This window comes from Bombus vosnesenskii, unplaced genomic scaffold (assembly GCF_011952255.1).
Source record: "Bombus vosnesenskii isolate JDL3184/JDL3185 unplaced genomic scaffold, Bvos_JDL3184-5_v1.1 scf7180000016263, whole genome shotgun sequence".
Classification (NCBI taxonomy): domain Eukaryota; kingdom Metazoa; phylum Arthropoda; class Insecta; order Hymenoptera; family Apidae; genus Bombus; species Bombus vosnesenskii.
This window is the reverse complement of record NW_022884332.1, coordinates 160,915-175,366: the sequence shown is the minus strand read 5'-3', so window position 1 is coordinate 175,366 and position 14,452 is coordinate 160,915. Positions and strand designations below refer to the sequence as shown.

The following is a 14,452-nucleotide window of genomic DNA, read 5'->3' as shown; positions in this document are numbered from 1 at the left end:
TGGTACAGTGATGAAAACGCTCACAAGGCATTGTGATGGAATTTCTTTTTTTATAGTGCTGAAGGTATTATTAATCGCATCACGTTACGAAAGAAAATATCGTTCGAACAACGAGGAAAGGGATCAAATATCGAAAGGATCAACGATTTACTTTTAAAGGATTGTATTTCATTTCTAGTACAATTGTTCGTAAGTACATATTCTTACACTTTAAGCGTCGTTTATTTCTCGTCGCAGATTTTAAAGTGTTTTACGAGTCGATATTATTGACTTTTTCGAACGCCTTTCGCATGTATCGAGACATAAGCGGATAAAGGTATTAAGTAATCTTACTTTTGTTATAGAAGATATAGATCATCGTTGTCATAACATATAGATCGTTTAAAAAAGCAATTGAAATACTCTAAAAGCTTTAAAAGAAGACAAGTATTCCAACCGTTGACCGTTAGAAACAATATAAAACTTTCAATTAACACGTATATCGATGCATTGGCAATTCGAAAATGCCATCGTACTTACAATTTCTTCAAATATTCGATTAGATCGGAATTTTAAGAGCACCGCGCCATGTCCGATACATAGGTTCATGGTGGCTACCGTGGTAAATGTTATTTCCAGATATAGGTAGTATTTGCAATAGGACCGAGTTCGAGGGTAAAACTACAGACGCGGGGCATCGAACACGGAAACAAGTCTGCAGAAGGGCAAGTGTCGGTTTCATCGACGACGATATCGTGGTGGAAAGGGTAATAGCGGTATTGATTGCAGCGGAACTTGACCGCGCAAACTCTCTGTCTGCCCTCAATGAAATGACGTGCTTACATATGGAACCACGACGGACGGAACGACGATAAAAACCTGTGGATACCACACCTGGCTGACACCTGCCAGTTGAAACGGTGATGATGACATCGACCCTCTGCACCTGCACATGGCTACTGCTACCCTGCTGCGTTCTCGTCACCCTCTCCACCGGTGAACTGAATTTTTATCGAGGTGAGCATATCGTCCGTTCGCCCGAAAACACTGCTCTTTTCGAGGGTAATGACACCACGGTGTAGCATTGCTCTCGATTCAAGGTTCACGATCTTTCGCTTCTTTTTATTACGTTTTCGCTATTGTCTTGCTATAGGTTCGTTGAATTCGTGATAACGTTCGAACATGATCCGAAGAGATGATACCTTGCAAGATAGCACGAATGTCATCGTCACGACGCAATCGATAGTTTTCGCGTTGCTTTTTCTTTCAATTTTCTGCCACACTAGTCCCATTTCTTGTCAATGTTTCATCTGTTTTTCACGTTCGAGCGAAAGTTTTAAATTTCAAGTTTTATAAGGAATGTTTGGGTTCGTTCAAAGTTTGCATATGTTTTCGTGTGGACGACCTCAACGTTAAACAGTTGTTGCACGTTCCTCTTTAATTTGGATTTAATTTTTCTTTCGGAACACGGTTCCATCGAATAATCTATCCGTTCATCGTCGAATATATGATTTCTTTAGAAAGAAGAAATCTAGTTAGACGATATACGTGTACTTGGGCGTACGTACGTATGTACGACAAAGAGGATTTGTCTTGTAGACGACTATACGGTCCGCGTGCCATAGTTTCCAACGGAATAGAAATATGTTTATCAAAGTTGCGGCAATGCACGCGTCGCGTCGTGCGTTAAACGACGTGGCTGTTAACCGCAGAAACTTCCTGTACAAGTTCCTACGATATCATTAGGAAGTAAAACGATAACTGTGAGTGTTGTATAGTTTGTTGAAACGTCGTTTCGCTTGAGTTTATTACATTTAACAAGTAATAAAAATAGCTGCGAAATCAGACACCGAGGCCTACTAACTAAGACGCAACAAGTTGCACGTAGGAAAATGAATTTCTACACGATTGGATAGAAACAATAACGTGATCATTTTTCCAGATGGAATCGCTTTTAGGCAATTGATGAAGTACCTCGAGGGGCAGAGAACGCATTTTCTCTCACTGTTGGCGAATCAAGCTCACAAGAAGCATCATTTGGGCTTGGATCGTCAAAAGGAGAGGGATATTCTGGAAGCGTTGATCAACAAAGGCAGCTTGGCGGATATTCAAAGAAAGGAGAAAGCAAAAGGATGGAACTATCGGCAAACGCGATACAACGAGCCGATCAACGAGTTGCCGCGAGAAAGGGAGCATTATTTTTCGTTATACGAGCTAAACCCGCTCGAAAGTCCTTTGGAGTATCCAAACTTTAAGTTGCCTTATCTTCCCCGTGAAACGGATGGCGAAGATACGAATTTTCAAGACGATGACTACGGATACGATCGGAATCCACTATCGAAACATTTGCCTTTCGACGAGACCAACTTGGACAGGGGAATGAAGGAGGAACCGTTGGAATTTCACGGAAGGTACAGTAGTGGATCGATTAACGAGTACGGGAAAAATGATATACAGATACAAAAGCTGGAAGCGACCACTCCGGATTTTACTTTCGACTCGAATTTACACGATAGACAACCGTTCGCTGTAAAGCCCAATGATCCCAGATATTATCAGGATGCTCCTTTTTTCTTAGGTACGTCAAACTTAATAAATATACATATTTTACTAATTTCTTTTCATACGCGTACAATATTTTGCAAATTTTCCTATTTCTCTTTGTTATCCGCCATATCCCTTGTGATTAACAGATAACAAAGATAACTCGGATTTTGAGCAATCGATGAAGAATAACACGAAGTGGGAACGAGAGAATACAGCGATTGGAAAAGGACACACGATGCAACAGGAGAAGACGAGAAACATGGAGTCGAAATTTAAGGATACGTCGGTGATCGTGATACCGGAGTTGGAACGACGTATGGAGTACAACCCGATGTTCGTACCTGTAAACCAGGATTTGAATAACGATATATATTTTATTGGTAAGTCAATGGATTTTCTTTATCGCTTGGAATTATGTGAAATGCCAAATTTGCCCCGTTTCCTTCTAGCTGTCGTTGCTGGCTGCAGCGCAGCGGCTATGTTTGCTCTCGTATTAATCGCTTTGACATGGTGCAGGTAATATAATAAACAATATTTCACGTTAATAAACGATCGTACAACCGATTTCTAAAGGTTTACTTAACGTTATCGTTCGATTTTTAACAGGTTAAAACGGGGTGCTAAAGCGGCTGCTGATATAGAATATCCAGCTTACGGTGTAACTGGTCCAAATAAAGAGATATCACCATCTGGAGACCAAAGACTGGCGCAGTCTGCCCAGATGTATCACTTCCAACATCAGAAACAACAAATCATCGCTATGGAAAAGTAAGTCATTTAAATAACGCATTTGAAGCAACAACTATCCTTGTTTCATGTCTTCGATTTATTGCGATGTTTAAAAGAAAATGGGTATAGGAAATGCTCAGTGAGAATTTTTGTCCAACCTTTGCAAGTGTCAAAGCGGTTTTTAAAAGTTTTATTCTAATTAGAGAGTATTGTTTGGATAATGATTTGTGTAGTCGTGTTTCTGCAACCAGAGACCCAGGCTCTGTATCCGAAGCAGAGAGCGAGGAGGAAAACGAGGAAGGAGACTACACCGTTTACGAATGCCCAGGACTGGCTTCTGTAAGTTACATTTATACTTAGTTAGATCGCCAGAATCGTATAACGATGTTACATCGTTAATGTGTTTTTGTTAAGACTGGTGAAATGGAAGTAAAGAATCCGTTATTCCACGACGATCCAACACCGGCGACACCGGCAAAAACTAACAAAGAAGAGGACCATATATAGTTTGACTAAATTCCGAACATATTTGATTTTAATATTTTTTCTGGTGCTTAGCTCACTGTTAACGTACCATATCGGAAACATTTATCTATATATCGAATGTACGCAACTTTAATATTTGTACGACGCGGGAAGTCGAGATAGAAAATTAAGCAAAAGATCTGACACGAGACCATTTTTGCGTTTTGTGAAAGAGTTTACCACGTGAAACGATGAACATTCTACCGTCGTTAAAACCTATCGTGTTTATTTGAAAACACATATTTCTTAACTCCATGATGTACTATAGTTTGTACTTTCATAGCAAGTACGGTTAGCCATATGATTGACATTATTTTTCTACTCACCGTTAGACTTGCAACATAGAGTACGGATTGGAGATTATAACTACGTATAACGTTTAATATCACTTTATACCTGATTATAATTTTTCAATATAGTAATAACGTTTATCGCATGTTTTCACCAACTCTTCCTTTCTCTACGTATCGATAACTATTGTTCGTCCACCGAAGAAATTTATTATTCCTCTATGATTTGAAAGTGTCTAGTAATAACTTAAAAGTAGATATACGTTCTAAATCAGAATTTCGGTTTAGGCTTATGGAATTATCGTGGCTGTTAATGGTACATTTTGGATTCAGTTGTTCGTTGACGTTCGTAAAAATATATACATATATACATATATACATACATATAATGTGTAACCACATTAAATTTGATATTTTCTCAAGGCAAAAAAAAATATTTAATGTCACAATAATCGAAAGAATTTCGTGTATCGTAGTACACAGAAAGTTTATTTTACGTGTAATTCGTGACTCGACGTATAAAAGTACGTAACACTTTGTGTTAACATAGTTGTACCAACGTTTAGCACATTTCGTGCGCGCGCGTATAAAGTAACGACGAAAATGATAGAACAAGTTGCATTTTGCATGTGCTGTTGCTTTTGGCATTACTCCTGTGATTTATATCACCTAAATGAAAATTCTGTACATATATTATATATTTGTTACGAAGAAGCTGTTCCTTTAATATTGGCTACTATACAACGCTCTATATATATACATATATAATTTATTGGCTTGAAGCAGTGATAATACGTATTTTATTTTTCTATGATACCTATAATACTGTTAATCTTAAAACAGTTTTAAGATAAAAGAGCCTATTATCGTACCCAACACAAGATATAGAAACGACTATTTATTTTGGCAAATTTTAAGCACTACGTGTAATTAGCGTCGACTATGTAATTTTACTCAGAGTTACTATTTACATCCCCGTTACATGTATATGTATCATATAATAGAACGAAAGACGAAACATCTCCTACAGATTCGTCCCTTTAATAACATTCGATCGTAGATCGAAAATTAAAACACAACAGCATGAATTTATTGTTAGCCTTTCAATGCCTTTACAGCACTGCATCGTCGACTATATAAATTCGTTAAATTTTATAGAAAGGACACTATGAAAGGACAATCTGTGTACAAATAGACTATTATATAGTGATTTGTAGCGTGATTGTACGTATTGTGAGCTGTAGCATAGAAATGCAATGACAACATTGCGATTCATGTTCGCGATATGTTTCGTATATTATATCGTTATCATTATTATTTTTGTCCTTCCATTAATTAAAAAGGTGGTGTAAAATACAAATAACAAATGATGTATTATTATTTTACTAAATAAATTGTTTATTTTATAAGGAATTGCCAATTCTTTCTTCGATGCGCAGAACAAATAAAAATAATGATCTACGCAATATATCAAATTACGAAGAGTAAAGAATTGTTTCAGAGAATAGGATAAAGTAGCGGATAAATCGTTATCAAACGATGATCGAATGTTTAGAAAAATATGTACATTTATTCATAGGTTTATGTACAAGTTTCACAAGTGTCGCGAAAATAAGTCGCGCAGAAAATATGATACGAATATTTGTATGTAGTGGATTTTTATGCTATCTTGAAACTTGAGACTTGAATCTTTGCGGTATAATAAATACTATAAGCGACATAGGCTAATACGTTCGGCTAATTAATAGCTATCTTTATATTATAAAACATCGTTACCTTTTACGTCATATAAAGCTCCATTTCGTTTCTACAAATATAAATATTATAATTTTCTATCACTTATGTAAAGAAATTATTGGAATTAGTCGAGTGGAAGTAGTTTATTTTACGCGAAAACGATACAAAAGAATTATTCGTTGTACTTTTCGTATTTTATGAGAAACAATTTGCCAACTCGTGATCTGAAATTTTCTTTCTATTTTTCAGGAAAACATTCTCTTACCTTTGAGGTAAGATAGAAATCGACGTAAAAGATACGCGCCGTTCGCAGTGATTATGTACAAATCTTGCGATCGATGCATATTTTAGATTTTAGAGACTAAGAAAACATTCACGATGTTAAGTCTGAACTCGCAACGTAATTGTCCTAAAACGTCGCAGTTACGTACATACATACATGCATATACATATATGTACTTACTCACAAGTACTTGAGACGCAGAAGTCGTAAAGTGTAAAGCGTACACGTAGTTTCACAACGATAGATCACTTCTCATCTTGATGATAAGATGCATTAAATGCTCCAGTTTCTTGGCTCATTTGAATGGTTTCTTCGGTAGTTTCGCCTTCGTCTACGTACTTGTAAAATTTCGCCATTACAGCGAAAATAATTATATCGATGAACATTAATCCCGCGAACAAAAGGAATTCATAAGCCTAAATAACAAGAACAAAGAAAATATTATGTTGGATATTGGAAAGAATTTTAGTAGGTATCGAGGTTAAGGTAGTGTAACTTTTCGAGAAGTTTAATGTTGTGGACGTTGAATAATGCATGATTCGTAGTGACCGTAACGCAAAAGCGATTGGGTAATCACGACTGTCGCCGATCTGGCCTTGAATCGTTTAAAAAAACTCTAGTATCGAGTACACGTACGTTTGTTTTTACCAAGGGCTGATGCATAGGAGCATTTAAACATAAAATTATGTCAACTCGTACTTACCTGACGATCGAAAATCGAGATTTCCGCCACAATGACTACAATGAGATTGCCAAAAGCTACTGTCAACAGCCAAGAAGCCTGTAAAAGGGACTTCATACTGGCAGGGGCTTGCGTGAATGCAAACTCTAAGCCAGTCACCGAGAACATGACTTCGCCCATCGTGAGAATAACATATTGAGGAATCAACCACAATATATGCATGGAATTTGGTTCGGTTACAGTTACAACGTTAGCCATCGGTTTTTCTCCAATAACAGATCCGACCACCGTGTAAACTCCACCAAGTTTGAGACGCACGTCTTTCTTTACTAATGTACCGTTCAAATGAATATCGTATGTGTCAGGTTTGAGTTCAGCTAGCCTGGTTTCCTGAAGCGAAGTACCATTTATCTTGAATTCAAAGACTGTTGCGTCGCCCTTCATAAATTTCAGAGAGACAGGATCCCACGATGAATTTACGTAGACGAGCCCGCGTATCAAAGGTTCGCCAGAGGTCGATTTATCCACCGAATCCGTGTAACTATAAAGTTCATTTCTCTGCGTTACAACGTAAGAAGTCGCATTGCCTTCGGGTAACACGATCGTTCCTAAAAATACACACGATCGTTAAATATCGTTAAATAAATCATACGAAAGAACTTTAATATACCAGTTGTTTCATTGAATTTCGTGATATCGGCTCTATTGCATTTTGAAAAATCTGCCCTATACCGCCATACTGCTTCGCCACTCGCTTCGATATACTTGTCTTCCCACATATCCATACTTTCGAGGACAAAAGATAATTCAGGATTATGCGTCGTTATAGTTACGGGACAATCCAGAGTATTGAAAAGGCGCAATTGTGCGAAATTTTTCGAAGGCAAAACCGGATACGTTTTCTGCAAGTAAAACGAAAGTAAAAAGAGAGCGTTCAACGTGAATTAAGATATTCCTCGTAAAATTATTTGAACGTAACTAGAGATACTATCGTATTTTGTATGCCGTAATGGGGCATTGTACGTCGTGTTGCTTATTTTTAATTTAACCACGTACCTCGAGCTGAAATTCAACCATGGCCGCTACTACGAACGACAAAGAAGCTAAGAAACCGCCGATAGACAAGATTCTCAGCGGAGTTCGTAAGCCGATCTTCCTCATAAGAGGATAGAGACAAGTCTCGAACAAAGGTATAAAGGCGAGCACCAAAAAAGGATTGAACACTTGCATCTGATCTGGTTGAAGCAGGAAGTTTCCGATTTCGCCGGTCATTCGGGTTGCTTGAAACGTCCATCGAGAGCCTTGCTGATCGAAAAGTGCCCAAAATATCGGTATCGGGATAAACAATTTCATCACCTGCAGGGCTGCTTTAATATCGTCTATCAGTGATTTCTCGTACTTGTCATCCGCATACTCGAGCCAATTCTCCCTTTTCTCATTCTTTGACGTAAACTTTTTGTAGACAGCGTACTGAAATTTCAAACACGAATCTCACGTATTCGAAAATCTGAATTATGCCTGAATTAGTCGGTTTTAAATAGAAACATGGTTGAACTTACAGAAACGCACTTAGAAACATTCAAAACGACGTTGCCCGTCGGCTTGGTTATTCTGTACAAAGGTTTCCCAAGGAGGAATATCACTGAAACAGAAGATTCGGGATGATCGAACAGTTTCGTCGTTTTAGGATCGTTCACATTTTCGTATACGACTGTTCTCGGAACTTACCGACGGATAACGTCATAAGAACGGCTGGCACAAAAAATGCCAGAGAATAACAGGTATTTTCGCCGAAACACGTGACCTCGCTACGAAGCACGGGCGTGAGGAAGCTCGAGATCAGAGATCCGAAGTTGATAGAAAAGTAAAACAGGGAGAAGAATGTGGACAAGTATCGCTCCTGTAGCGGTAGTATGAATTGATCGCCGCCGAATGCAGCCACGCAAGGTTTTATACCGCCTGTGCCAAGGGCTATAAGGAGTAGGCCAAGCAATGAAAATTCTCTGCAAAGTTACACGTTTGACAAACCTAATTAGACCTCGATCGATGTTTGATATAGTACTTCATTGACTCGCTACTTATTTAAAACAGAGAAAACGTTGAATATTAAGATAACACAGATGATAATCTACGAGACAAAGACAACGATTCAATCGGTTGATCCGTTTGGAACAATTAACGATAGAGATTAAGACATTAAAACATTAAAACGAAATATTAATCTTACCTAGGAGGTATATGTAATGGGGGCGCAGCGCTTAAAGATAGCAGAAGTTGGCCTAGAGCATAAATGATACTCAAGTATAAGATGGTGTGAAATTTTCCCATTAAGGAATCCGCCAGCATCGCTCCGAATATAGGGAAAAAGTATACGAACATCGTGAACACATGATATATGACGGTAGATGTGTTATCGTCGTAGTTTAATTGATTCCTTAGATAAAGCGTCAGTACAGCTAAATAAAAGAATTGTTTAATATTACACGATATTCACGAACTAACGTATAAGATCGTATAAATACTTTTTCAACTAAAACAATTAATACGTAAATTAAGCGCCAACAGGAAAAAATACCAAAAACTTTATCGCTATTGCATTTCTACATACTACGCATTCCATAGAAAGAGAATCTCTCGCAGAATTCATTGGACACGATAAAAAATATCGACTTGGGATACGTCAGCTTCTGCAAAATTACAAAAAAATTTTATTATAAAATCTGATTTGTGCGAATCGAGTTGAAAGAACCGGATGCGAAACGAACGCTAGTAGCACGTTTCGCGTGACTCGATTAATTTCGTTATCATCACTGCTGATTGAAAGGAATTATTCCTTGTTGTAAATACAATAGATTGTGTCGTAAAATGCGAAGGCCACGCATGATTCGCAGAATTATATACAGCGATTTACGCTATCGGTACTATTTGGCTTAAACGCTGGCATTCAATGACCAGTTTCACCAGTAACGGATACATCGTTTTGTTACATATGAGTTCCGTACCAACGTATAATCGAGTATGTAAAATGTAAATTCTTATTAAAAAATATATTAAATTAAAAATATGCTAAAGAAAGCTACAAAACGGACGTCTTTTTTTACTTATTGAAAAGTTTATTGCTTTACTGGATCTAACCGAGTTTTAACAGGACAATTGGAAGTGATAAGAAGTTAACTACTTTTTTAATGAATTGCGACTTCAAATTAGACGCGATGAACGACTCGCACTTAGATTAGATTTGTCGTTATCCTTTTACAAGGAAAAAGAAAAACTAACTTAATCAATTGGCGAAAAAAACAATACGTTCGATAATGAAAATAAATGTTACGTTAACAACAATGACTTAGCCAGTTTAATTTTCATTAATCGCGCTAGTTTACGCACTACATAAGATAAAGGAAATTCTTGAAGATTTGTGTCATTACGATAACATTGATAAGAGGACCGCGAATTCTGAATTGCGAAAATACGTATTCCATATACTGTAGTCACGCCAGTAGTATCGCTTACTTGTACTCATTGTTGAATAACCGATAACATCTGTTACTATCTTTATTATTCGTAACATATTATGCATCGAAAACTATGTGGTTGATAAAAATGTTATAGCAAACTATATAAATCTTTCTACGTTGTTTCGTTATATTAACGATTTTCTATGTACTAATGAAAAGTATTAATGAAAAGAGCAAGTTTCTTTTTCACAAGGTTACAAAAGGTTACATATGGTTTAATACTAGTGCGAAAAATATCGCGGAGAGTGATCCAAGTAAAACTGCAATTTATTCAGCGGTCGATATGTTGCTTCATCGTCAAATTTCTATCAATTCCAGTCAACTCGTTAAAACTATATCAACTATATCTTCTATATATAAATCCTCGTAATCTTGTCGAAATAAAATAAGCGATATTCACGTAAAATTTCTACCTTCGCTTTCTCCTCCTTCTCAGTAGTCATCGTGATGGTCGAGTTAATGATCTACGTTAACTACGTGAATTCTGCTAAAATTTGAACGAGACACTCGAGTAAGTTTTACGCTCAAATAGCATATTGAGACACGTTACATGACAGCCGAAGAATTCTGGAAAGCAGTATCGATTGAAAACACCTTTCCATTCGCGAGGGACACGAATCGCAGTGTGTAGATCACCAGTGAACCGTGATACCTAGATCGATATTTCTCAGCACGATCAACGTACGACGCGGTTGGTAGTTGAAGCTGCACTGTTGATTTTGTCGCGTATCTACAATATGTAGGCACTACGATTAAGTCCGACGATGGCATTGACGAACATTGTTAGGTAGTGGTATACTCGCCGTCTCGCATACTTGGAACAATGTGAAAGTCTTCTCTTGATGCGCGGTTAACATCTTACGCTACACCTTAACGGTATCGCGTACAAATAACATTTCCAACGATACACTGCAATGGTACATTTATTTTCGCAAACTTGTTAGAACAGTGACAGGAAACGTCGTAAGAGGAATAACAGCAAGCACGACGTACGTAATTTTTTATTACCATCGAGCATTAAACGGCTACGTTGTGAACTAATTATATATAAAACGTTGATTTATTAAAACATTTATCCACTACTACGCATCGGTAAGATATCATTAATTGGGTAGATTAAATGCTTAATCTTCTTTATCGTATCGTAAAGTAAAAGAAGTTTTTCGTGTAATACGTCAAACTAAGGAACGCGCAACAACAGCAGTATTAGCGCAAAAACGGCGTAAGACAATTTTTTCCAATTCTGCGATTTTCATTCTGCGAGATAAACGATAAATAAAAAGTGATCTATACGTTTAAACGTAAATTTAATTATCAAGATTACTAATCAGCGATATCTCGACCGAGAAACAATTATACACTTTTGCTACTTTAGGCGATAACAACGAGTTTCTTAGGAATTTAAGTAAGAAAAATACTTAAATTAACGAATTTTGACGGACGGAAGGCAAACGTTTCGATACAAAAGAAAAGTGAAATCTGATCTCGATTTCTGTTTAAGATACCATGACATTATTTCACTAAACTGGTCCATTTTGCAGAGGCGTGTCTTACGATATTGGACAAGTTTATCTCGCGATGCGTTTACTTTAAAGTCACAATCCCCGTCATTGACCGACATTATGCCAAGTTCTTTTCTTCGAATAAAGTACTGGTAAGTAACGGTTAAACGTAATGTTTTGCCACAAAGGAATTTTAATTCTCTGTGATATCCCTCCCTATATGTATAAAGTTCAATTAACTCGGTGAAAGTATTCGCAGTTGGGCAAGTGTACATAATTTACGCGCAGATTATTCTTAGTCCTTGCCGATTTTATTACTTAAGTGATTTTTCGTATTGCCGGTGAAACAGAACACGAAGCACGGTTTCCGAAGAACGGGTTTATCGCTTAAGGAAATTCCCACTTAAACTTGCGTTTCCGTTTTTCAATGTTACGCAAGGGTGATCACTGGTACTCCACGCGAGTGAAAGCGTAATAATAACAATCGATCGACACAATGTACGTCGTCGGAATTTGAATATAACCTGCTGGTTAATTAAGACGAATCGTATAATCTATCGTTAGGAGCATCCTAATTTACCGCGACCCGATTTTATCTTCTACTGTATAACAAACGAATTGTACAAAAGTAATTACGTATTAACTTTGAATTATAGATAATTGTGGTCTACTAAATACTGACGATTTATCATGGGTATAAATCAGTGATTCGTAACGATATTCAATTATATCGTTAATTCATCACTATATTATATCAAATAGGAAGATGATACTTTTATCGTTACTCGATGTCGATAAGCAACAACATTCGATATTTACCTTTTGATTTTCCTCCGTGTTACTCTCATTGTCCGGATAATCTGAAAACCATAAATGGTGGAAAAAAATAAAGTTAATAACACTCGTACGACACAATTACACGTTTCTTCTACTACCCATCCCGATTTCAGCGTACCACCATTCACGTGCGTTTCTAGCTGTATCCATTTATTTTTCCCAGCAAAAATTATCCTTTTACTGGTATTTCTTTTTCCATTTCATCTACTCTCTTTCAATTTCAATAATCTGATAGCGTAATTCCCTCTACAGTTACTCGTTTTATAACACGTCGTCCTTCGCGTGTAGAAGTGAAGTTTCTACCACTGCGGACGACACTTCTTGAAAATCGCATTTTTTAATACGACGATGCAACAACTTTATACGTAAATAATGTTGACACTTTGACGCACATTGAATTTAATTAAACAAGTAGAAAGGATCGAAGGATCGCCTTCAGAGAGAATCGATCATCCACTTGTTAACATTTTGCGTTACGACGATTTAACGAGATTTAAATACTGCTTATTGTTAGCATATCGCGAACAACGCCAATGAAATATAATCTGTTATACCAATCTGTTATATTAATATTTAAGGGCCGCTGTAGTAATTTATCGTTCTCGAATTGGGTCACGCTTTAATCAAACATTCAACCAAATCAAAAGTAAAACGATTTGACCTAGGTTGTCCTGTCAAATATCGCATTACGGCTTGTCAATTGTTTCATAATTTTGAGGAAAATATAACTACATATGTAACATGTTTAATTCAAGGTGGAAAAATTTAATTCATAATCAAATTCATGATCGAATTTTATCATCGTATTTTCTACATATTCATACAATATAATTAAACAACACTCGAGTCAGTTTTTAATTAGACCGCGTACTTGAGCTATCGAAGTTTAAATTGCTTCGATATGTATAAGTTGGATATATTTTTTTACTACTTACTCGATGGGTGCAGAAACGTTTAGACGTTAAAATTAAACTGCTGTCATTCCAAAAATTAAATTAGATTAAAATAAATCTAGGACATTTTTGTAATTTGCGCCCTTAAGAGTGATCTCTTTTCTTTTTTTTTTTTTTTTTTTTTCGGAAAAAAGATTCAAGCTAATTGTATTTAGCAATTTATGGAATAATATCGAAGATAAACAAACAGATTTTCAAAATGTGAACCAAATACCTTGTATCTCCTTGATAGAGCGTTTCCTCTCGCCCATGTCTGCTTCGCGATTTCTTAAAGCGAACCTGTTCCTACGCTCTTAACTGCAATACTGATCCGCTTTTCCAATTCTGTTATCTCTTTGCGACTATCTGGCCTTATCAATCAAAATATACACGCTAATGATTAATTCTGGAAGCATTTATCATGTTCGATAGAATCGAAATTTTTTAAGATACAAATGTGCTTTATAAATTTCACAAATTAGATTCTTCGTGTCTAGAAAAAAGACGCGATAAAGTATGGATAGTAATGAATATGATACAACGTATAAATGATTTATTTCCTGTTTAATCAAAATATTTAATAACGTATAAGTAGATTGCCGATTCATTGAGATAATTTGGAATCTCATTGTAGATAATAAGAAATATCGTAGGATTAAAGCGCGCGACTGAAAAATGACCACTTCAAAGCTGTAATATATTACATCTATAATCATTATATATCATTATGTATTAACCTACACTTGCGAGGATTTTGTACGTTAATTGTACGTTATCAGGAATATTTTATTTACAGATAAGCGTAAATTACCTTCTGATAGAAATCTTTCAAAAAATAACGGGGATGTGTTCAACTTATGAAGCGCGATGCAATGTACCTAAATAAAATCCGAG

At 36.5% G+C, this 14,452-nt stretch overlaps 2 protein-coding genes and 1 long non-coding RNA gene across 5 annotated transcripts; 2 read left to right on the top strand and 1 right to left on the bottom strand.

Annotated features, from left to right (window-relative positions):
- The first annotated feature begins 520 nt into the window (after positions 1-520).
- On the top strand, positions 521-4,216 carry LOC117242065. Of its 2 annotated transcripts, XM_033508421.1 has the most exons (8): positions 523-996; positions 1,922-2,300; positions 2,334-2,557; positions 2,673-2,906; positions 2,976-3,042; positions 3,133-3,294; positions 3,507-3,594; positions 3,670-4,216. In XM_033508421.1, exons 1-8 carry the CDS (start codon positions 903-905, stop codon positions 3,760-3,762), a joined length of 1,341 nt encoding a protein of 446 aa, XP_033364312.1. In that variant the 5' UTR covers positions 523-902; the 3' UTR covers positions 3,763-4,216. The 2 variants fall into 2 exon arrangements, with proteins under 2 accessions (XP_033364311.1, XP_033364312.1); XM_033508420.1 differs by having other exon boundaries at positions 521-996; positions 1,922-2,557; positions 3,489-3,594.
- Positions 4,217-5,616: 1,400 nt separating this feature from the next.
- Positions 5,617-13,918, bottom strand: LOC117242059 (peptide transporter family 1). 2 transcript variants are annotated; one of them, XM_033508411.1, is made up of 10 exons: positions 13,794-13,918; positions 12,609-12,649; positions 9,381-9,459; positions 9,000-9,228; positions 8,501-8,775; positions 8,332-8,414; positions 7,829-8,242; positions 7,443-7,674; positions 6,794-7,380; positions 5,617-6,506 (listed from the first exon to the last, which is right to left on the bottom strand). In XM_033508411.1, exons 1-10 carry the CDS (start codon positions 13,828-13,830, stop codon positions 6,336-6,338), a joined length of 2,148 nt encoding a protein of 715 aa, XP_033364302.1. In that variant the 5' UTR covers positions 13,831-13,918; the 3' UTR covers positions 5,617-6,335. The 2 variants fall into 2 exon arrangements, with proteins under 2 accessions (XP_033364302.1, XP_033364303.1); XM_033508412.1 differs by lacking the exons at positions 12,609-12,649; positions 13,794-13,918 and adding an exon at positions 10,701-11,041.
- On the top strand, positions 11,068-12,579 carry LOC117242071. Its single transcript, XR_004495173.1, has 3 exons — positions 11,068-11,379; positions 11,829-11,941; positions 12,446-12,579. It is a non-coding gene; the product is annotated as an uncharacterized LOC117242071 (long non-coding RNA).
- Positions 13,919-14,452: the final 534 nt, after the last annotated feature.